Source organism: Diplotaxodon limnothrissa, linkage group LG18, assembly GCF_057381915.1.
Source record: "Diplotaxodon limnothrissa isolate DT_005_m linkage group LG18, D_limnothrissa_male_GT1.1, whole genome shotgun sequence".
Taxonomy (NCBI): domain Eukaryota; kingdom Metazoa; phylum Chordata; class Actinopteri; order Cichliformes; family Cichlidae; genus Diplotaxodon; species Diplotaxodon limnothrissa.
Window position 1 is genome coordinate 25,906,387 of NC_140613.1, and position 25,649 is coordinate 25,932,035.

At 40.6% G+C, this 25,649-nt stretch overlaps 1 protein-coding gene across 1 annotated transcript in view; it reads right to left on the reverse strand.

Moving 5' to 3' along the window:
- The window catches only part of slc1a7a (solute carrier family 1 member 7a), a 43,607-nt gene extending 22,770 nt beyond the window's left edge, over positions 1-20,837 (reverse strand). The window contains exons 1-3 of the mRNA XM_085378748.1: positions 20,697-20,837; positions 13,370-13,449; positions 1,240-1,455 (exon numbers count right to left, since the gene is read on the reverse strand). Of these exons, the coding sequence (XP_085234874.1) occupies positions 1,240-1,455; positions 13,370-13,449; positions 20,697-20,837 (437 nt within the window). The remainder of the gene's footprint in view (positions 1-1,239; positions 1,456-13,369; positions 13,450-20,696) is intronic.
- Positions 20,838-25,649: the final 4,812 nt, after the last annotated feature.

Genomic DNA, 25,649 nt, shown 5'->3' on the forward strand with positions numbered 1-25,649 from the left:
TCCAACACATTCACACACGAGCACTGACAGTCGAGTGATACAGCAGGCCTGCATGATAGATGAAGGCTGTAAAGAAGCTTTGCGGGATAAATCCAAAGCACAGCTGTGCTCTGTAACCCCCCCTCAAACACACACACACACACACACACACACACACACACACACACACACACACACACACACACACACACACACACAGAATCTGTGAACAACAAAGCTTCACCACTGCACATGATCAGGTCATAGATGGATTTCATAGGCTTGGCCAGTTTATTACTCCCTCTTATTGATAGTGTGACTGGAAGTGAGTCTTCCAACTCTATTTTATTCCTGATATTTTTTTAAAAGTTCATTATTATTTTTTTTCCAAAAAACCAAAATTTGTTCATAATTCATAATTTCCATGTTTTTGTTTGCCTCCCATTCTGTGCATTTAGGTTAAAAAACCACAAATATCAGATATCCTTGTGCACAGGTCCACACCTCAGCCGCTCTTCTTTTAGTCTACTGACCTGCCGCGAGTCTCTGTCATGTTTCAGGTCTATCTCTAGCACAACAACCCAGCCCTTCAGCAGCACTAATTAGCTTAGCACAATAACCCACTGGCACATAAGGTTCCAGGCTTTACACTCCGACCTCAAGCACCTCCTTGACTTCTGCCTCCATGAGCACGCAGAGCAAATCTGCTTTTCATTCGCACTATAACCTACACACGTTTGTTTCATTTGCAAATCCGCAAAAGCCAAAATGCGCACATTAGCAATACGGCATGTGAATTAGATTCGCTCTGGAATAAAGTCGATCTTCTCCATGGATTTTTTTTCTTTCTGCTAGATTGTTTTTCTTAAGATTATTTTCCATGACTTTGTTGATATGAAATTGTACATAAGCATTTTTTAAGCTTTATTCATTTTTAAATACAAGATTTCCATGTTGGTTAAAAAAGCAACAACAGGCTGAATTTTAATGAGTTAAACAAAAGTCTTTCCCAACATCTTGTTCATCTAATGACTCAGATTTCTCTGAAGCCTCGCTTTTGAACTATTGACACTAAATACACAAACTTACTTTAATCCAAAGAAAGCAAAATACAGCCAAGTTTTTACTCCCTTCATCCTTCTTCCATGGGACTACATAAAAACAAGCACTTAGGCAACTCTCTTTAACATAGTCTATGCATTTTCTGGCGCTACACTTGCAGCGCTCTGAGCATAACGGAAATAATTAGTGGTCTCTTACCGAATGAGGTCCAGCAGAGCATCAGCAGAGCTGGTCATTGGCTTCTTGCTTTCCTCAGAATCCTCCTTCTGTGCAGCTCCACCCGGGTGAATGATGTAAACCATGAGAATACCAACTACCACAGCAACAAAGGTGGTCCACAGGTAGTATGAAATGGTCATTATTCCCAAGCGGCTGGAGCACTTGGCATCCAGAGCAGCCAGACCGGACATCAAACTGAGAGCAAGTGGAGACACACAAAGGCGGAAAGAGACAAGATAGAGTTAGAAACCAAGAGGGAGTTGAAGAGATTGTGGCTGAAGAGATGCTTCTGCTCAGTGTCAGAGTGAACATTTTGAAGCTGAATTTTTAGTTTTCCTGCAGAAGAAGAAAATCAGTAGTGATCAGCTACATGCAGCTGCAAATGTTCAGCCAACTCGTGTAATGTAGATCCTTGCTGTAACCACCCTGCAAACAAGTGGCCCTCTACTACACAATCCAAAATACAACTATTTATTATTTTCTTGCTTTACTGATGCTAGATTTAACTTTAAAACTCTTGACTATTAGAATAAAAGTTCCCAAACATATGAATGAGTATGCTGGGTCTTAAAGTGTATTATGATGAAAATAAACCGCTGGTGGTTCAACAGGCTCCAAATTTGTGAAACGCCAGAGGAAATATTCTGGCAAGCTTCAAATTCACCATTCACCTTAATAACATGCTTTATGTGGATATGAAAGCAAGCAGAGCTTTAACTAGGTGTGCAGCTTTGAAATGAATGCAGCACTTAACCAATCTCAATCAGCCTGTTTCAATTTTGAGAAGCTCTCCGTGTAAGCCTCTGCAGTCTTAAACAAGACACGGCTTCTTCTACCTTAAGATACGTGAATTCAGCCGTGTAGCTTTGCACTCATCCCTCTATGCCAGTGAAGGGGATGAAAAGTTGTTCTTACAAACATTCGAAACAGTCGATGTTAATTTGCATTTGTATGGGCAGCTCTGAATACAGCGTCTTTTCAGATATTTGTTTTCACTGTACAAAGATGGTGACGCTCGTCGTATATACAAAAAAAAGGAGTGAATGAGGGAGATTCACATAATTGGCTTCTCGGTGAGTTAAAAAAAAAGTGAAAAATAAATGCAAATGACATATTTTTGGGAAGTGTGGGAGGATGTGGAGGGTGATGCTCGTGAAAGCAGAGAAACAGCGGTGGAGAGATCTTTAGCTGGGGAGACAAGATTTTCTCCCCATCCTGTGTAATCTGGTTCGACTTGGCAAGTGTTTGGGTGGATGTGCTGAGTTTTTCTGTGCACTCGCTGCCTGTGCTGAAACTCATACTGTCATGCCTCCTTCCATCATTTTTCAAATGCAAACTAGAGAGTCTCCATCTCCTGCAGGTTTCACACTGGGGACTATTGTGCTTTGAAAAGCCAGTCTGGTCACATGAATGGAAACTTGCGTCTTTCTGTGTGTGTGTGTGTGTGTGTGTGTGTGTGTGTGTGTGTGTGTTTGTGATAACATAATCAATTCTTGGGATGGGAGAAAGCATTTGATTGAAACTTGCATTAAAACGCTGCAGAACTTTATTATTAAATGCTCAAATTAAGCGAAGGATCAATTTTTTCCACTGAAGCCAAATCATAATTTCACAGCTGCAAAAACGCTGATGCGCTTGAATGATAAATAAAGTCACGTCTTCACTTGATTTTGCTGTAACTATGGTAACTATAGCACAATCTTGGCTTCCTAAATGGAAAAATTATGCTTTTCCAGTTCGGAGTATATGAAACATTTACTGAGGACTAAAGTTCAGACAGTCAATTCATCTGCATAGATCACTCACCTTTGTTGAGATGTTAAAATGAAAATGTAACTGAATGGTTAAAGAACCACACGTGTAAGTACAGGATAATAGCAAATTCTAACACTGTTAAATTACTACTGGTTACAAAGTCACGGTGGTGTGTTGGTAGTCTCTAAACTGGTTAAATATCTACAACTTTTTTCTGCGTAGCAAAAATGCTTCACAATTAGACTCAACCAGGAATGCTGGAAACTGGTTTGTTACTAAAAGTGAAAGCACAGTCTCTCTGTGAGGAAACCTTTAATGTAATGTTTCATTTTGCTTATAAGTAGCCCAGAATTGCAGATCCCTCGCACCAATCCATCTATGCATCTACAGGGATTAGAACCCAACTTGTCAATCATAGGGCAACAGGTTGGGTACATCTTGGACAGCTCATTTCTTTATATTTTTCAGACTTGCTTGTCATTTTTTATGGTTTTGAGCTGGCTTTCTCGATACCTCTCAAAGATTTTCTTTGGTCATTGGCTAATTTGCCCCTCTTCAGTTCAGTCTTCATACCTGATCATTTTCAGAGAACTTTTTTTTGTTACTTCAGCCACTAACACTGACCAATCATTCAGGCCTGTGGTGTAGGAGATCTTGACATCACTGATGTAATTATAAAAGCAGAAATGTACAGACAGATTTTACCATTTGATTGACAGTGGCTTAATTCTTAAGCATGACAACAATGCCATACGCACTGCCAGTACAGTTAAGACACACCTGGATAGAAAACCAGTCAATGAAAGGTTGGCCTCCCCAGAGGCCAGACCCTGAACATTACTGAAGCATCTCGACAGAGAACAAAAGGCAGCCGACATCCAAAGATCTTTGAATGTCCTTCAAGAAGTTTGGAGAACTATTCCTGAAGACTTCTTCAAGAAATTAAAAGAAAGCTTGCCTAAGAGAGTTCAATATGTGTTGCAGAGTAAAGATGGTCATTTCAAATACTGACTTTAAAACTTAGAATTGTACAAACTCTGTTTTTGTCTGCATTTCTGTGTTTTTTTGGAAAACCACTACAACAATTAACTGGTAATAAAACATTTTTTAACCTTTCTTATTCAAAATGCAGCTGAGTATAAATGTCAGTGTCAATAATTTTATCACGTGATTTGTTTTAACAAAGTCTCTTTTACCTTGATACAAATATCGAAGTTATTACTAAAACTGGCTATTATCTAAAAAATAATTCTAATGAATTAGTTTAAATCTGTCATGAAAGACACCTGCAGTGAAAGGGAATAAAAAAAGTAACGATTCTCTGTCGCCTACTTGTTAGAGGCTGACTTTGCCTAAACACCTAAACAGTGAAATGAGTAACGTCAGGGGTTACAGTGCAGGTGAGCGAACCCTGAGATCTGTGTAGTGTCTCAGCACAGGGAAAAGAAACACGACTCACAGTAATTTCTAATGTGAGCTTCAGTAAATTCTCCTTCTGTACTTGATGTGATCAGCTGACCTGCTGCTCTGGATTTCTACAGCTGAATCCAAGTTGTCAGCAGTTTCACGAGCTATCCTGGCTGACGTCCATCCCCGACACTGACACAATACTGTTTATATTATCTTTACACTGGGCAGCATAAAACTGATATAAAGTTGCCATTCGGTTAATTAATCTAAGTATCATCTGCTTAAATGCAGCTTCATCTCTGCTACACTTGATGCCGTCTAACTCTGACCATGAGCACCACAGACACTGTGTATCAGTCCAACACAGCTTTACTGTCAATTCACCACAATACTGCAAACTAAAATGTTTATCCTGCACTAAACTACCCAGTATTTTCATGCCACGTTTGAATAACACAAAGTTAGCATAGCTTAGTCTGTTTTATAAAAACACATCCTATACAAATCCAACACGCCTTCCTTTCTACATCTTTCTCCATCTCTGAGTGAACTTATCTCACCTTGTGAAATACAGCAGCTGGACCTTTAGCTAGTAACACACTGTGAGACAAACTGGACACAGACAGTTTGTGTGTTTGCTGATGTTTGCTGAATGCTGAAAGAGTATAAATGCTATAGAAGTAGAGAGTAGAAAGATATTTGTTTAAAAGTGTGGGGAGGAATAGTAAAAAGCAAAAAAGTAAAAGCTTCTATATGCAGATGTTTTCTTAAAAGACCAATAAAAAGTGCAAAGGTAAGAATCTGTACTCTCTAAAACCTTTGCCAGTTCCTTTTCCACAAGGGCAGTCTAGACCTTTGCTCTTCTAAAGGCTTTCCAGGAAAACCCTGTTTTGTCATTGGACAGTTTGACCCCGTGTGCACTCAGCTCTGCTTACATCTTGTACTTACAAATCTCAAAAGATTTGACACTCAAAGGTAAATCTGGCATTTTAACTAAAAAAGAAAAAAACTGAATGTTATGAGTTATAACGCTTTATAATTCACCAACCACCGTGATATTAATTCTTATCACATACATACTGCACTGATGGGCAGGTTATTCCACCCACTATTTCTTTCTGTCTATTAAAGAAAGAAAAAAACAACTCAGTGGTTTACCCTTTTCTGTTTTTTTTCTCCTTGAACTGAACATTGTGATGCGACTGGAATTGCAATCACAGAACGGAGCATCGCTCGTGGGAATAAACCTTGCACCCACTGGTACATCAGATAACAAATGCAGCTGCAGAAAGGATAACTAAAGGGCTTGCCCTGAGCTGCTCAGGGATTAGATGACCCCCAGCAGAAAAATCAAAATGTCATAAGTAGAATGTCACACTGCATTGCACTGGCAACATGTCAAAACATTAATCTTCAGGATAATCGCAGACAACAGTTTAAACTGAATATATATATATGTATATATACACCAGGCCTTTGTGGATTTGTATGCATGAAGCTACAATAAAAGTTAAAGTTTGATGAATGAATTTAATCAACATCATCAGCTTAAATTTACATTGAAATCTTCTAGCCGTCATGTAGCTTCACGTTGACCACAAACAGCACAGCTTGCATTGTGAATTACACGGTAATCCTGAGAGGGCAGATGCACTGCGACTTAAGAAAACAAGATGAAATAAAAAAGAAATGCTGAAAAAGCTCGCAAAACACAATGGAAGTTGAATAAAATACAATAGAAGTAGTGAAAAACCTCACAAAACACAAAGGACATGCGAAGGACTGCACTGAGACATGTTTAAAAGAAGCGGATGTCACGGCGAGTGAGATGAGCCGTGTGGAGATAACAAAGGAGGATCCAGTCGCAGGCACTCGTGAAGGTGAGAAGGTGGTTTATTGGACACAAAATGCAAACAGAGAAACGGCAAACGGGACTGAAGACTATCTAAACTGAGAACAACTAAACTACTGAACACAAACCAGGACATGAACATGAAGGAGGATGAGCAGAGGTAAGTGACGATGGACAGCAGGGAGAACATACAGATGAAACACGGTGGATACGCAGACGGGCCAGCGACTATGACAGAAGACACGACTTAAATACACTCAGAGAAACACCGGGAGATTACACACAGGTGGGGGACACAGCTAGGAGTAATTAACGAGATGAGACAAGGGAGGTAAAACTGAACACACTCACATGAGACGCAGACCTTCACAATAAAACAGGAAACAAGAAATCACTACACAAAGACGCAGACTAGACACAGATCAAAACCCACAGCAAACATGAGAACACAAAACCTGAGAGCAAAAACCAAAACCAGAATCACAGAAACAATAGATAAATAATAATAATGATCAACAAAGCACCAGTGAACAAAACGATCATTCAAAAATAAACCAAAACAAGAGAACTCAAAATGCTGGGTCGAACCGACCCAGAACCGTGACAGTGGAGGCTTCACCAGTATGGTGAGGGAGAAAAAGATGCAGGTATTAAATGTTTTAATCATATGAATCATAAAATACTCTAGACACATGTTTGCTATCAGCAACCTACTGTTATTTGTCACTTCTGCAGCTGCTCACACATTATGCTATCCCCAAACACACTTGTGTTGTGTTTTGTGAGATTTATTCAGGGTTTTTTTTTGTGATTTTGGACCATTTTTCTGGTGTTTTTCTAAGCTACAGTGTGTTTGACCTTTCTGAGCCACCGTAGCATTACTATAAATGTTACCACAATGCTATTTACCCTGCGCTAAACTGAACCAAATGGTCTTTTACAGTATTTTCATGCAACATTTGAATAACAACAATTTAGTATTATTTAGATGTTCTACAGTATCTCTCCCCAACTCTGAAAGTGTCACACATTAACCTTTTTTTCTCTCCCTGGGAAATTTAGCAAATCTGCATTTAGCTACCAAGTTACAACGTATGAAAAACAGCACATAAGCACTTTGTGTTTGCTGATATTTGTTAAGGTGTTTTGAGATGACCTTCTACTTAGGAAATGTTGCTTCAGTGTATCTGTGAATGCAATCTTGCAACTTGCACCATGAATGCATTATAGTAATGAGAAGGAAAAAGGATGCCTTGCTGATGTAAAGAAGGCGTTGGATGCCATCATTTTCTTATCACTGAACAAGCGTCTCCTTATCATCAGCTGGAAGCAGTGACAGACTGCACGTGAGAAATTAACTAACTCAGTATTGACCATTACCCTAATCTGCCAATCAGATTAACAAATGAGATTTAAGCACTCATTTGTTGAGGGTCCTGCAGCGCCATTCCAGATCATTGTAGTCCATGTTAACCCCTGATTATAGCAGTAAATGCTGGAGTCTATCCCAGCTGCCACAGGGCCAAAGGCAGGATACACCTTGGACAGGCTATTAGTCTATCGCAGGGCTAACACAGACAGACAGCTTTTTAGGCTCACATTCATATCTATGGAAAGCTTAGAATTTGAGAGGAAGCTGGTATTTAGTATCCAGAGAGAATTCATGAAAAGTGCACACATAAAAGCCCTGGCCAGCTGGTGGATTCAAACCCAGGAGCTTCTTTCTGTGAACCAAGCTAATGCTAACCACCGCTCCATCTCTGTGCTCTAATGGGAATAACTGCCTTTACTCATCCTGGTATCCCATAGATGTTCCTCAGGACCAACCATGCTGTAAACCACTAGCATATACTGTACATAGGTTGGCAGCCTAAGATCTAATGCTGTATCCTAGACATTACTGGAGTCGCAAGAGATAATTATAATGAATTTATGTCACATATACACAAAGATGGTCATTAAATCTTAAGCTAGGAGCTAGGAAATCTTTGAGAGATCTTTGTCCTTCTCTCTGAAATCTGCGCCAAGGTAGGATTACAGCCTGCCATGTGTAGCTGCCTTGACCATGATGGTTCAAGCACATGCAGAGCAGATCTGCCATAAGATTTTTGGACCATATGGGGCTTACACTCCTCCCTGTTCTACCTTCGTTGAGTTAGAGCTTTACAGTAATCCCACATCGAGATGAAACAGAGGAGGCAGAAACTCCTTGGAATGGAGTATATACTCCTTGGAATCGGTGGCAATCCAGTGATGCTATGACCTGTGTTTCAGGAGATCGCATCAATGTTCAGTTTAGTTTCAATGCTTAATATATTCAGAGTATTCATTATAATTTTGTGCCAATATACTGTAAAAAAGAGGCTCCGTCGCTCTTAATGGCGAGAATTATCCAGGAGCATACTTGCCACAAGATGAAATCATTAATAGGTACATTAATCTCATCAAAATGGTTCTTTTTAGACTTTTGATTCAAAGGGTTTTTAAATCAATCATCAGTCTGTGCCTTCAAAATAGAATGAGGCACCTAGACAGAGAGGGTTATGAGCTCAATCTGAAATCATGTAGAAAAAAGTCATGTTTACCTTTTTGAGAAATGACTTGAATATCAGACGGTCAGTAAGTTTAGTCTACTAACGTTGTTGAAATCATCGCCGCAGTCATTTCCAGACATTTTTCTAAGGAACAGCTGCAACGTTTGCCCACTTTATGAAAGTTAATACAAGCCTGTGTCTTTTGGAGCAAAAGGAGTCATGGAGAAGCTTAAGAACGCTGTTTTGATTGCTACTCAGTAGAATTATGTATTAATAAATGACTTATTAACAAATTCATATTTTTTTAGTTGCTGGTGGATTGCTGTATGGGCATCAGGGTTAGTCAGGAAGAAAAGTGTGCATAGCGCTGCCAGACATTGCTGTGGTATCTGACTCTTTGTACTGTATGCTGAGATTAAGAAAACCAATTTTCTATAAACCTCAAAGTGCACTGTGTGACCTCCCCAGCAAACTAACATCACTATACAGCATGCGGTTGGGATTTTAGCTGTAGGTCTATTTATCTCCCCTTCAGGGTTCAGTGATCAGGGCCAAGACTGAAGCACACCAGACAATGGCAAAATGAATCCTATAAAAATGAATGTTGTGATGTTGGTCTCTTTTAGTAAAATGGGTAGCTGGCAGTACAGAGTTAGGATTTAACCTCTGTAAACAGTCTTTAGGTGGGACTTTGGGTGCCAGACGATTTCTGGTTTTCATTTGTAGTCTGGAAACAAAACATGGAAGGCACTTGCTGAAATGCAGACTAAAAATCTCAGGCTACAATCTAATGATAGACTTTTGTTATTTTATTTTAACTTATCTGCATTTGCAAACAATGACCTTTGTATGGAACAGGTCTTGGGTTGCTGCATCTGCCAGAAACCCAAAATATTCGCTCTTGTCAACAGAAGCTAAGCCAGACGATGGTCGCTGCACTGTTTGAGCTCAGTCTTGTTTAGCCGTTTACACAGGGATGCTTTAGTAAAACCCCCTGAACACCATAATTGAGTCCAAGAACAAAGCGAATGTTGTCTTGACCCTTTTATTTATTTATTTATAATAATGTTGATTAAATGCACAAACATTCAGGTCACCAAATAGATCTGTAAAGTTCATTTTTACCCTTGAAATCAAATTTTATAATAGTGGCGTTCAATTCAAATATATTTAACTAGCCCAGCATCAGATTCTCTCTTACTCAGTAGGCGAGACACACTTTACCATCAAGCTGTCTCAGCACAGTGAGGTTAAACGCATATTTGTAGCTAATTAGAAAAATTTCCTAAATACCACAATAAAAAAAAGCACTTGATGAAATATAAAGGAATGATTTGCATTCTGACAGCCAGCAAAACAAAACAGTCAAGCTAAAGAGAAGAACACAGCTCTGCACAACTGCAACATGATTTCTGTAGCTTGACGGTTAATCATCCAAATGCAACACACTAAATCACTCTAGCAACGAAGGGAAAAGGTGCAAGGACTTGAATTTGGTGCTATAGTCGAGTGCATGTCCTTTATATGTCATTCACTTATGACGTGTAAGTTATTTATAGTCTCTGTCTGGGAAATATTCACAGGGAACTGTCTGACCTAAGTGCGCCGTAGCTGACCACCTGCCTCGGGTATGAGAGCTGAAATCAGGCAGGCATTGCCAATTTTATTGAGCCACACAAAGAGCAATTAATCGCGTGTCGTATCGTGGGGCAAAATAAAAATCACAGCAATTCTCAAAAACAGATACTATCGTTAAGAAAACACACCCGGAGATTTCAGTCTAAGAGAGTGAGAGCTACATTAAACTCCCATACAAACAGCTGGATTTCTATCCAATTCATTTTGTGTGTGTGTGTGTTTTACAAAAACAATTAATTCTGAAAGCTGTGTAAACAACCTGTGGCACACCCACTCAGATCTGTTTTGTAACGCTCATTTTGCTGCCAATTATTTCTTACTCACTTTGTGGTTGTAAAGTGCTCGTTGTGTGGATGCTGCACATTTTGAAAAAAAAAAACGCTTTTCATCTCTGACCTTCAGATCTGTGCCAAAGTTAATTAAATTCTAAAGGCCTTCATCAAAATGCAAATGCTCACTTTAAGCGGGCCCTGAATGAACCGAATGAACGTCGCATTTTCAGTATTTGTTACAATTAAAACAAAGATTTAATTTCAATCCCGTGAAACTAAATAAACAGGGATCATAGGGAGGCACAAAGTGCAGTTGCCATTGATTCAGCATGACGCGTTCATGGGATAATCTGGTTTCCGCTTTGGCTGGTGTGCAGATGGCAGTGGGAGGGGAAAAATGGGGACAGACAGGGCATAGGGCTGGGAAGGATATTCACCCCTACATAAGCCCTACTGTACTGTGCAGCCAGTCTGTGCATCCCAGTGTAGCTATCCGACAAAAGCAGGACATTGCTTGCGTGACTGCACTGTATGCATGCCTGTAAAGAGTTATAAAGAAATGAAGGCAGGAGGTGTAGCAGTAAGAAGTCATGCCTTCCACCTTTATTATCCAGTATCGCCCCCATCGAGATCCAGGCAGGTATCAGGGTCTGTGTGCTACAGACTCAAATGAATCTCCACGCTCAGAGCATCATAGAGTCGCCCTGATAGCTTTCAAGTTTCTGTGTGCTTTAACAGAGCGTTGTACTTGGCTGCATTTGGCCTCCTGCCTGCAGATACTGTTTCAGATTAGGTGTAGTTAACGTCTCTTGTCCTCACGTGCTTCGCTCTTGGCAGGAAACCTGCGTTGAGAGGATGCCCTGCTCTGAATCTGGGAATCTGGGGGAATGGATCATGGCTGTGTATAAATAGCAAATCACTGCACAATGCTTCACGCTTTTACTGCAGAGAAAAAGATGGACAGAGAGAAATACACAAGAAAGGCACATAAACACTGTCAGATAGAGATAGAGACAGAGAGGGAGACAGACAGGGAGAGACAGAGAGAGGGAGGATTAACTTCTCATCCAGTCTTTGCTGTTGCATAGATTGTAAGTAGCTTATTGCGCAAAGCAGCCTGCATGTAACCGGTGCGTTCGCATGATTTGTTTTGGGAGGTTTTTTTTTGTGTGTGTGTGTGTGTTCAGTACATCGCTGACCTCATGCAGGCAACTAAGAGCTTTGGGCCTAAAATAATCAAACTGGAGAACCTGGCAAGCTGTGCTCTACTAAGAATGGATCTGAAGCTACAAAAGGGCAACAGCTTTACTTGCGTATAGACATTACTTTTTAATCTTTAATGCTGAAACATGTAATTGGGCGCAGTAAATATCAGAGAACAGAGATCCAGGCTGTGCTTTTTCCAGCAGCCTCGGTCAACATGAAGCCATGCAGGGGCGTGGTTCCTGTAGGCTATAAAACTCAACCAACACAATTTTAAACTTAAATCAGAGTATGATCATGATTCATTTATAATTGCAGTACGTTCACATTTTGCATTGCAGTCTAACTGCATGCCAGAGCCAACTTTCCTGTTTAATACATTTTATTCAAACGTGCTTTATTTTAATCTTCTATTTCATTTGACTCTTTTAAATCTTATCTGTGGATGCCTTTTATCATTGCCTTGCAGTGGTAACATATTTCATCAAACAAGGCCTTACACGTCTTATTACATTAAGCATGCAGAATTGCCTTTTTCTTTCTTGTTTCACAGCAATTTCCCACAGTGTGTTTTCTTTGTAAAAGAAGACTTGTGCATCTGCGCTCTGTGTTGTATATATAAATGTATAACCGAGGAGGTAGAGTGGACAGGCTTTGCAGTTTCATACCTGGTATCTGCTCGTGGGTTTTCATATGAATGGTTGACAAATTGCTTTTTAAAAAGTATTCAAGGTAGATTTTTTTTTCAAGTTTGCAGTCAGTGCAGATTCTTTGTGGACAAAAGCCACACCTCCTGCTGTCACCAGACAGCAAGTGACAGCAGGAGGTGTTTTTCATCGAATTACTTTGAAAATGGCAATATGAATTCTTGCTTTTCTATTTCTGCAAGTTTCTTTTTGCAGAAACATTTTTCTCAAATTGCTTCACTCTCTTTAAATGTCTTTGAAAATAGAAAGATGTGTATTTTTATATTATAATGCAGCATTTAATTTCTTTTTTCTTTTACAACGAGGAACTCTTCTTGTAGATTACAGTAAACACACCATAACATAACAGCTTAATGGTAGAAAAGGAACAGAGACCCTGATTTCTTACTCTGTCCATTTTCAGAGTAATAATCAATACCATAATTGACGGTGTGCAACCTGTAAAATCATTCAGTACATATAGAGGTAGGGGACGAGTGTAGTGACACTGATGTCGAAATGGGGACTGCAGATATTTTGTTTACTAATCACTGCAGCACAATATTGTTATTATGTATAATATAAAACTTCAGTGTACCGTAAAAATGTTTATCTTAATCACGATTGGCTTGGAGCGCTGAAAGCCAACATCAGTGTAGATAATTAAACAGCTCTTTTATCCACTTCAGCATTTAGTACTTGTGTCACTGAAATGTTGTGTTTATGTGTTTGTATTGTGCAGAGCTGTGTTGCCCTTACCTCGATACGACGAGGGGCAAAATTAACATCTTCAGCATCCTCATTAGCAGCTCTCCTGGAAACTGGAAGTACTTGACCTCCTGCAGGCAGAAGAGAAAAGCTGTTTTTTGTTTTTTTTTACTTTGCCAACAAATCTGAGGTCAAACACCATGTCAACATCATTATTATTACTGCAACACAAATTGTAAAATGACATCCTCTCTAAATCAGACATTGCCTTCTTTTTGTAACTTACCAAACAGACCCTTTTTAGTATACAACTGCCCTTTAGATTACACTTTCCCATGTAAAGATGACTTCAACACAAAACCGATTGGATCTGAAGAAACGCTCCGAGCCTTGCAAACCTCTTAGGTCACTTGGTATGGACCTTTTAGTTTTAACACTATATTCAGTCACTTTCAGATTACATGTTATCTGTTGCTTTTTTTTTTCAACCAAAGGCTAAAGTTGTTTTCAAGATCCAACATCAATATCAGTAACATCATTTTGCGTTCAATAACTGAACAGGCCTCAGTGTGTCTTTTGTGCATGTGTTGCCATCTTTCTGATTTTTCTGGCTAAAAAAAATTCTACACTGGCTCAAAACACAATGGCTGAAAAGCAAGGACAAGGACGGCGTTAAACATGTACTATTTTAGAGCTCTATTCATAGTACGGCTAAAAAGCACTGAACCAATCACACTGAATCATAATTTGACGTAATCCCACATTCAAAGAATTTTTCCATTATTTTCAACTAAAATTTTGAGTGACGTAGGTTGAGTTAGAATTTTCATCCCTTTATTTTCCATCCACCCATCCATCCATCCATCTTCTTCCGCTTATCCGGGGCCGGGTCACGGGGGCAGCAGCCCAAGCAGAGAAGCCCAGACCTCCCTCTCCCCAGCCACCTCCTCCATCTTTTCCGGGGGAACACCAAGGCGTTTCCAGGCCAGCCGAAGGATATAATCTCTCCAGCGTGTCCTGGGTCTGCCCCGGGGCCTCCTCCCTGTGGAACATGCCCAGAACACCTTACCCAGGAGGTGCCCAGGAGGCATCCTTATCAGATGCCCGAATCACCTCAACTGATTCCTTTCGATGTGACAGAGCAGCGGCTCTACTCTGAGCACCTCCCGAATGGCCGAACTTCTGGCCCTATCTCTAAGGGAGAGTCCAGCCACCCTTTGGAGGAAGCTCATTTCTGCCGCTTGTATTCGCAATCTCGTTCTTTCGGTCACTACCCACAGCTCGTGACCATAACTGATCTACGTCCCTACCCTCACCTATGGTTTATCCTCAGCTATCAAAAACAAACACAAGTTTTCATCAAAGCCACTTGTTGTGTAAAAATGTAAGAATACGTATAAGAGAAGTTCTCTGCGGCCTGCTGGAGCGGGGGGGCTAGGAGGAGTTGGCCGTCCGACTGCGGTCTGGAGTGTGGGGCCTCCCTGCTGCTGCGGAGTCGGGGCGGTCTGCCTCTCCCCACCGCAGGGAAAAGGGTAACACCACCTGGGTCTGGGTGCAGTTCCCCCCTCCAGGGGCAAGGGTACCTAGACCCGGTTCGTAGAGTACGCTTGGGGAGTGTGATCGTGTGTACAGCGTCTCTTTATGTCTGTCTCCACGTTGGTTGACTGTGGAGTAAGTGCATATGAGAGCATGAGGGTGGGAATGGATGTTTGTGTCTGTGTGTGCCTGTATGTCTGTGTCTATATGTCAGGTTGGGTATCAGACGCCACCTCTCTGGGGACATCTCAGGCCCTCCAAGGTTTGGAGGCCTATCTCCACCCACCACCACTTCCCCTGCCAGTGGCGGACTCCCTCAGGTGTCGGTGCGTTGGTGGTTCTTTGTGTCTGGGGGTGGGCGTCCGGGTACACACCGGCTCACTCCTTGGCGGCCGCTTATCAGGGCCTGGAGCCTGGGGCTCGCTCGGGCCACTTCGGAGGTGGGGTGCCCCCGGCCTCTCGGCCTGGGGCTCGGTCACTCAGGCACAGCTGGCTGCCGGCGGAGCTCACGGGCGCGTCACTGCAACTCCCCCTGACTTCTGCTCCGCGGCTGCTGAGTGAGCCCTCATCTGGGACTCTCCTCAGCTCTTACTGAGACAGTGGCGCGGCTGCCCCTCTGTTGGTCTTCCTTGGTCTCTTGTGTTCTGGGGGCCTCTGGATGTCTGGAGTTTTGATCTCCTCCATACCTGCTTCATACCCTGGAGGACGGGGCTGTGGCTCCCCTCACTCCCTAGCAGATCGTTACATGGAGAAACCTTTGGAATACAAGCGCGCTGATCCACACAGGTGTACACACGGGTATTCACAGACGCGGACTACAGCTTTCTTGGCTGCTGCCTCAAAGCACATTGTGCGCTGTCTATCTTGCGTGCTGCACAATATCGTTTATTACTTAGTATCTACTGATATCTACTGCTAGCTAGTTTATTGTGATGGTGCCGTTTTTTTTATTATGTTGCTCTTTGTTGTTTGCTTTCTCTTCTGTTTTTTTTCTCCATACAGGTGATCCAGGTGTTTGTTTGTTTTTGTTGTTTTTTTTTTTTTTTCTTTCTTCCCCCCTTCTCACCGTCTCTTCTCCCCTTTGGTTTTCTTTCTCTCCCTCTCTTTCTTTCATTCTTTTTCCCTGTCCTATCCCCCAGTCATGTCTGTCCCGTTTGTAGGAACTGAAAATAAAATAAATTCATGATTATAATAAAGGTCAATCAAATGGACCAATATGGCAAGGCCATGATGATCCACTTGGTAAAATAAATCCGCTTGGCATCTTTCTTGGCCTTAAGACAACAATTCTGATGGCTAAAGATCCAAACGGGACACACACAAAAAAAAAAAAAAAGAATACGTATAAGAAAAGAAAAAAGAATCAGTCACGATCCAGGGTCATTTCCGTTATGCCTAGGTTGCCGTTATAGTTCAATGTTTCTTAGATTCTCCTTGTGTCTTCACCCCTGTGTTTAAGTCTCATTCCTGAGTCTCATTATGTTTCCTGTTTTATTTTGAAGAGGTCTGGTGTCCCATATTCATTGTGTTTACTTTCACTTCCCTGTCATTCTAATCAGCTGTTTCCCCATGTGTTCCCACTTCCCCTTCACACCATGTTTCCAGGTCTCATGTATACATGTCCAGGTTTGTTCATATCCATGTCAGGGTTCTTCATGTTGTATTTTAGTTCACCCAGTTTAGTTTAATGTTTAGTTTTGCATCAGTTTGCCTTGGCCTTTGTTTGCACCTTTTTTTTTTATCAGCCTTATTAAACCTTTTTTTTTTAAAAAAAAAATTCAAGCTACGTTCCACGTTCCATTGTGTCTGCGTTTGGGTCCATTATTCACGTTCCACACAATCTGCTTCCACACACTGTGACAAAGTCTTTAAAAGCAAATGTCAAGAAACTTTGAAGCAGTGACAAAAAGCATCAACAGTCTGAATAGACTAGATAGATTTGAAGTGTCTGAATCCCCTAAAGCAGGTGTTCAAATACTTCACAGTGTTCAAAGTAAGATTACTGTATAATAACATGTTAGAATAAATACAAAAAAAAAGTGTTTTTAAAAGTCAAGTTGCAGCTCTGCAAAGAAACCAGGAGCTCATCAGGTGTTTTTCACACTAATATTGTACTAGTTTCAACTACACAGGTGGAAACCTAAAAAAAATCTTATGTGACAACTAGAAAATCTGTTGGAAAAAAGGGGTACATTGATGTTAACATAAATATGTCAGCGATGACTTTTCATACCTACAGTTAATCTATCACTTATTAGTCAGATATGTCAGAAACATTGTTTTGGTTGATATCACTGCGATCAACAGCATTTACAGAAGAGCTCCCACAAAAAACACTGCACTTAGCTGATTACCTAATCAGCAGGTCAAACAGATGGGAGGTGGGGGAGGGGGGGGGGGGGGGGCATGTGGCAAAACGGAGGTGAAGAGTTGGAACAAATGAAATGTAAGTACATCACATCTGTGCATGAGATGATGGAGCAATAGAAGCTTTTTGCTTCTGTTTTTAAGTGGGAGAGCTTTTACAGCTAAATGGCCATGCGTGTGCGCGTGTGTGTGTAACAGTGTGGGCGGACGCAGTATGTACACGCACGCACGTTTATGTGCATGTGTGTGAGACTTTTTATTGCGTGTGAGGGACAAACACAGCTGCCACTGAGTCCTGGCATCTGCTGAAAGCAGAGCAAACTCTTTGTTAGACATGTGGTACTTGCGGACACACACGCTGAAGCCACGGGCTGGCGTACGTATATGCTTGTTTGTATGCAAACCCAAAGATTAAGCCACGAAGCCCGATGATCAACACTTGCATCAAAGCTTTTGTCAAAGCCTTGTCTTGATGTTGATTGTTTTATGGCAAACTATTGTGTTTCTAAATTGCAGCTGGGCAGCTGAATCGCTCTGCAACAGTAGCTTTCTACAACGTGTGCAATTAGTGCATGTTAAATATTCTCTGTGCTCACAGAGGTGCAGGGTTACAGACCATCTGGGAAACAATCAGCCTTTGAGTGCTCTTACAGTGTGCACAGAGCTGTTTTTGTGACATGTTGTAATTTATTTTTGACATTTCTGTGAGCCACAACTTCTAATTAAAATTACATTTTAAACGGCAATACCACTCAAACCTTTAATCTGCACCATTAATACATTTCCTTACATGGTAAATGGTAAATGGCCTGTATTTGTATAGCGCTTTACTAGTCCCTAAGGACCCCAAAGCGCTTTACACATCCAGTCACCCACGCATTCACACACACATTCACACACTCACATGTGATACATGTGGGTGTGTGAATGAGTGTATACATCTTCCTACTGTTTAATTTTCAGTGATATTTTGTAAATGTCATTTCTTCTGTTGCTTCACTGTATTTGGTAAAGGTTTATTTATTTATTTTATTTCATATTATTTGTTTTACACAATTCCCATTATTTTAACCCACAAAGACCGTCAAAGACACTGAATTGTTTAGTGTTGTTTATCAGCGAATTAATTTGCTCTGCCTCTTTACTTGAACTAGAGTTAAACAAGCAAATCAACTATTTCAAATATTATCTTATAGCAAGCGTAAGACATCATATTCTTCCTCCCTGTGTCAGGATGCTGAGCTGGGCAATCAGCAAGCAGAAATACTAAAAGCAAAATTGCAACTTGCAATACAGTGTGTAGAACGAGACATGTCACATTTGTGTGTAACAGTGCAGCTTTTCTTGACTACTATTACGCCAGACTAGATTGCAGTGCGATTTCGTTCTTTTTTTTGAGCATTTGTCAATTTTTATTTCTCAAGTCAAACACTGTCTCAGGATTTCAAAGACTCTAAGATGAACTGTCATAAAATGTTGTTCAGTCATGATGCTCAGAGGGTGTAGCCAACTGACACTGGTGATCTTTTGGCTTTTTATCTGACAGAAACGATTTTTCTTTAAAGAAAATGAGCCCTGCCCTTGACAGGACTGCAATCCTGTGCAGACAGTATCCTGCCTCACACTCTATGACAGCTGGCATAAGCTCCACCAGACCATAATTCAGACCATAAATATTAACCAGACTTTAAATACTAAGTAGAGTTATTTTTGCGTGACTTTATTTACTGTAAATTTCCATCTCTACATACTGTACTAATGTGACAACTTGTGTACTACTGTATGGCAACACTGTCAGCAATCAACTGTTGCCAGGTAAAGGCAACTTCATAATTTTGAGAAAGATAAAAATAACTATTACTTTATGAATGATCTGAACTGATTCTCTATTTTCATTTACTTTATGAAGAATTTTGATGTGGCTACCAAATAGTCTCAAGGATCTACGGACTATACAGCACTATAGTTGCCAGCTGACTTATGACTTCAGTGTCTTCAGCAACCCTTAATAGACAGCAGTTGAAGAAAGAGGACACGCATTTACTCACAGTGGGACTCGGAGAATTTAGTGTCCTAACCTGAACACTTTAGTTCACTGGATCGCCTGCTGGTGGACATGTGCCATAAACCTTAGCACTGCTTTGGATTCTGAGTGCCTGCTGTGGGCTATTGCCAAATAAGAGTGGCCCATTCTAGAGTAAGGTATTCTACGTATGGACCTTTTCAAGCTTTGTGTGCTAAATATAAAACAGATGACTGATGCTGTCATCAAAGCACAGCTTTGGTTTTTTTTGCACCACATGGATCAAAACAAAAGCACCGTGATGTCGTACGGCTGACTCTGACAGCAGGCGGATGTTCAAATGCCCACAGTGTCAACATATTTCATCATATATCCAACAGCACACACACACACACATCTACGTCCTCATCATTCATTTTCAAACAACTCACATTTTTTTTTAAAATTCTGTTTCAAGCACATCAAAGTCATTTTTCAGTTACATTTAGTTTAGACATGCTTTCTCAGCAGCCTCTTAGCATCTCCTGAATTCCGACTATTGAAGATCTCTTCCCATTCAGTCTTGTGTGACCTATATAAGTAAAAACAAATGGCATGCCTTGATGTGATTTCGTTTTTCTGCGAGCGACTGACAACTAATCTCCCCACCAGCAATCCCTTTTCTATGGATTCACACAGGCCATAGACGATCTGAAAAGCCCTGTTTCACATTTTAAACAGGGAGAAATACAATTCCCTCATCTTTGGAAAGTCCTTTGCTATTTTAGTGTCCCTGATATAGCTTATAGATTGGATCGTGAATGAGTCTGACCTTTGATGCTTTTCTAGGAGCAATCAAACCACTTTGACTGAGTTTTTTTTTTTTAAATATACTGTCACCTCTGAGGCCTTTTCATGTCGTATTTTGGCCTCTCTTTTGCAATTGCAGCTTGAGAGCAAAACCTCGCATAAGCCACTGGAGTTGGATTCGTCTGTACTGAGACATCTGAGACATACTTTAGTATTCATTACAGTGCAGCTCTGACTTCAGTGGGCAGAATTGGTGAAAGTATATTTAATGAAAGTGACAGAATGACAACGGATGTGTAGTTGATTGGTTTGTATGCATTTGGGAACAGGAATCTGCATGACTAATTATTTAATTTGTGGCTTAAGTCTGGTTTAGGGTTGGGGTTAGGTGTGCAGTAGATATGGCCAAGCCCAAGAGTCTAATTGTTTCTCAGTAGAACGCTGTCACTGTTTTTCTTTTCGCATGTTTATGTAAATGCTGGTGGTTATGACATGGAGTGGAGTTAAAGAGGCTGATACTGGGGAGTGAGGATCTGATTTTATCACATAAGAAGGATCCAGGGGCTGACAATGAGGGGGGAGATAAGACAGAAGGGGGCCAGCAGGGTAGCGCATTTATATTGGGTGCTGGGGGTGGGAGTAGGGGGACTAGGACTAACTGACCTGCTCGGAGAGCTGCTTGCCTCTGAGGAAGAAGCCCAACAGGCAGCCGATGACCACGGCCAGCACAGACAGAATGAGCAGTCCGTTCTGCTTGCAGACATTTTTCACTCGCCCCCAAACTTCTTCCAGGGCCACCGCCATCCTCCTCCTCTTCTCCTGGTTCCCTCTTCAACTTCTCAACCCTCAAAGAAAACCACCGGCAAGCCCCCCACCCTTCCACCTCTTATTTAGCCATATCAAGAAATCAGAGAGCCAACAGCTGCCACAGCACTGGAAAAATATCAGGGTGTGGCCGCAGCAGGTGGGAGGGGAAAAAAGGGAATAAATGTAGAGATTGATAAGTGAAAAAGTATGCTTTTAAGGAAAAAAATAAAAAAAAGTCGAAGATTACGCACGAAGAAAAGTCATTTAGCTAATGGAGGAGGATTCAAAGTAAAATTGAAGAGGTAGTCGTCCAAAAATAAAGCACTTCAGGAGTTTTTCTCCTCTGAGCTTCTTCCTCTGTTACTTCACTTTGAGCATCACACAGATCCTCTCTCCCGATCCCTGTCAATCTGTTTCTGTCTCTTTCTCTGTCAGTCAACCCCTCCACCCTCCTTACCCTTCCCCCACAGGCACATTTCAGCTGGTAACCAACAGGGGGCTCTGCGACAGCTGGTGGTATTGTCATCGGGGTTAATACTACGATCCTATTAGGCTTCACTGCACAACTCAGATCAAAGGCTGGATTAGAGAGCTCTCTGAACAATTGCACAGCAGATTTTCCCAGACCAGGAAAAAGAAAAAGAAAAAAACAATCCAAATACACCTGCATAAGGTAAATAAGGTAAGGTATTTAGAAATATATTTAAAAATATTTATATTTTCTCTCTGAAGATCCGATCAAGTTTATAGACTTGATTAAATATGATTTAAAAAGATTAAATATGGACAGCTGGGCATGTAAAGTTACTCAGTAAGTCTTGCTTGGTACACTATCCAGAATTTGAGACTGATCTCGAGTAACAGTTCACAGTTATAAAACTCAACAGTGCCAAAAAAGACTAAAATAAGGAAAATACTTTGTACATTCCCAACTATCAAACAACCCCGAATAAGCAAGCACTTATCGACAGTGGGAAGGAAAAACGTCGTTTTAACAGGAAGAAGCCTCCAGCAGTCTTAGACTGGAGGAAGCATCTGCCCAAGCGATTGGGGATGAGGACAGGGGAACAGGAAAGAAGAACTTCAGTCATTACTGTTGCTGATTATAGCTTTCCACATAGCACAAACATGATCTATTTATGACCTGTTCTCTTAGTTACTTGAAAAACGATCATAAAATAGCATGAAATAACTTGATACTGGGAAAAATAGCATATCATAATACGTACCTTAACTTAACTTTTCCCTTCAGAAACATGAGTCCTAAAAGTGAGTTGAACCATTTGGTGTAAAGATAAGAAAATAGACATCAGCTAGGGGATGTTAGTCAAAGTTAGTCATCATTTTTTGCTGTAATGGGATCATAGCACTCGCTGAAAACGTGGTTATAGTGTTTTGTGAAACACTATGAGTGGATTGAATGGTGGGATTTAAGCAATGAACAATAAAAATCCTAGATTTTGTTTAAAACACCGCAAAAAGAATATATTTAATGGTGTAACTGAGCTAAAATGTTATGAATTTAATGAATTCTGGAATTTCTTGCTAAATAAAAAAGTCTTTATCTGAAGAACATAATATCAGTACGGTAGTATATGTTGCTTTCACGCCATGTATATGTATGCTATAACTGTGGACTGTACCCATACCATGTACACAGTGGTTCCCATACAATAAAAGATGGAATTAGCCACCCTAACATCAGTCACCGGTTTCTGGATTTTTTTCAAAACCACCATTTCAGCTTTATGTGCATTGCCATCTTGAGCTTTCTGAGCCCAATGTGACCATATTTAGACCAGTTTGTAGGATGCTAAGCAAACAGCTAACAGTGTCAGGCTTACATCCTAAAATGTATGGATACAATACATAAGAACCAAAGGGCAACAGTGAAAGCTAAAATAATGAAGCCAGTGTGGAGGCTGCAGAAACAGCATTTCATGTAGGTGTCACACATGAGGCTGGTTACAAAAAGGAGTTAATTCTCACTGACTCTCATGTTGAAATGCCCGATTTGACAGCGTTAAATTACATTCACACCCTGATACAAAATGCAGTTTTGACTTCTATGGATATTTTTCCTTTTCATTGGTTGTTCTCAGGCTACAGTTTATATTTTTCAGCTGTGAAATTTTCTGTATTTTTGTAATTGCAGCTAGGACTTTTATGCATTTTGAACAATGTGTTTATTTGAGCTTTTATTTTAGTTTTTATCACTATCTTTGATTTCTTGAGTTTTTTTAGTTGATTCCTGCCACTTCTGTGTTCTTTTGTGTCTTGTTTCAAGTCTCCGTTTTTGTTTTAGGTATTACTCAATTCCAGTGTTGTTATTTGAGTCCTTTTGTCTCTTGTACTTGGCTTTTAGTTTTATTTCCTATGTAATTGTCTTGATTAATTTCAGTTCTGTCTTGTTACCCTCCTGTCTCCATTTCCCTTGATTACCTCAGTAACTATGTTGTTTGCCTTTCAGTGATGTGTTTGAGTCTGTATCTTATAGACCGCAATTTGTCAATCAAAGCAGCCACTACAGTACCATAAGACACCTGTGGTGGCATTGTGTGGTTTGGGGCTCAGCCGCAAGTGAGAGGTGGTGCAGTGGGTTCACGGAGTAGTGTCAGGGGCAGCTAGCTGGCATAGTTGGCAGCCATCATTAACTAGGTCTCTCCTAGATTTACTCAGTAACATGCTGGGATGTAGGTGTGTGTGTGTGCACAGAGAAGGAAGACGTGGCCGGCGACTGAAGTGTGAGAGCTGTCCAACAAGCACTACAGTAACATTGTACAGCCAGAGAAAGAATTAAAATATTTGATTGGTCAGACAACAGGCAGTTTTCCTTGTGTAGCTCAGTCCAGGTTAATGAGCTTGGGCCCACCCAAGGCAAATTGTATACGCAATGCCTTTTCAGGAGAACATCAAGACCATTCAACATTTGTCAACAGTTTGTCCTTTGCAAACAGAGATTCTCTGACATCTCTGAATCTTTTTATGTTGCGTGGATAGCGTTACCTTATTAAGGCAACATTATTATCATCATCCTCATTATTATTATTATTATTATTATTATTATTATTATTAGGTGCATGTTGCAGTGATGATTATAGTAAGATTTTTAACAGGGATTCACAGTCAACTGTCCTCTCAACATCACATCTCCACATGTGCACTAAAAAGCACATGGACATACAGACACCTACACACACACACAAAAAACCTACACCTACACACACACACGCACGCACACACACACGCACACACACACACACACACACACACACACACACACACACACACACACACACACACACACACACACACACACACACCATCAATCATCTCCTGCCTACTGACACTGCTGTGCTGTGTCTCTTACTCGATGGAAAATTATATGAAGCTGCTGAAGCTGGAAGTCAGAGGCTCAATTAAATGGTGTGACTGAATCCAGTGAGGTCTGTTATCAAAGAGGGTCGATTATCATTATCATATGCATTAGTGTATCATTAATAGGAAGATGGTTGGTCAGTGTCAGTTTGAGATAATGAATCTACAATTCACTGTCAGACTGTACTGAGGGGGAAGTTTTTTCATTGCCGCAGTACTGAAGATAAAAATCTGCTTGTATCGCTCTTTTAAAACCACCATTCCAAAAGAGTTGGGGTGTTGTGCAAAATGTAAATAAAAACATATTATAGTATGTAGCGTATACAATGGAATATTCAAAGGCTTTGCAAATTTAAATCGAGGAGTATTATTCTGAAATTCATCTGTTGTTGTTTTTTTTGCAGATTAATAAGCCGCTGCCCATTTTTACGTCTGAGAAACTCTTTGAACTTTACTCATTTTATTCATGACATTGTCAAAAGTCTCAGCTTAAAGATTTGATGCTTTCTGATGTTTATTCTGAATAAAATATGGGTTTATTGGATTTGCATCATGCAAGATAGCCTGGGACTAAATTCAGAGGTGTCAGAAATTTCAGATGGCCGTCTCACAGTGTTGCTTACTCTCGCAATGTGAGAGAAGGTAATATATTTAAAATGAAACTTTTGAATTCTGGCAAAGAAGAAAATCAATACCAAGCCTTGTTTGTGTGCTGTCTCCTCCAGCTTTTTTCATGACTTTAACAAGGCAGGTATAGAGTGGAAAGCAATAGCTGCAATACGTCATAGCCTGTGATTTTCGTGGGTATTAACATGACCACAGTTACTAGATTCATGTAGCAGAAAATCTGCCTTCCAATAAACTATGAAATTTCACAGTGTTCAGGAATCTGTAGGGATGTAGAGACCTGCAAACATTTTCACTGATTTCTCCATGTCTAGGTCTCAGAGCTCACCCATACTTCTGACATAAGCCCGTGCATCTCCACCTCATGTCTCTGTCACAACGATTACAGTCCTGCGCAACGGATATGCTTCATTTCAGTTCCACGAACAATGCCCCATGTGTTGCACATGTGGAAAACCAGACGCTCTCTCATTAACGCAACAACCTTTTAAATGATGGGTGATATTACTCTAATTGTAATCCCAGAAGCCACATCTGCTGTGGGTTTGCGGTGTAATCTGTGGCTGAGCTCTGCGATGTGCTGCTGTCTGCGGCCAAATACAGTGGGGCAAAAAAGTATTTAGTCAGCCACCGATTGTGCAAGTTCCCCACCTAAAATGATGACAGAGGTCAGTAATTTGCACCAGAGGTACACTTCAACTGTGAGAGACAGAATGTGGGAAAAAAAAAAAAATCCATGAATCCACATGGTAGGATTTGTAAAGAATTTATTCGTAAATTAGGGTGGAAAATAAGTATTTGGTC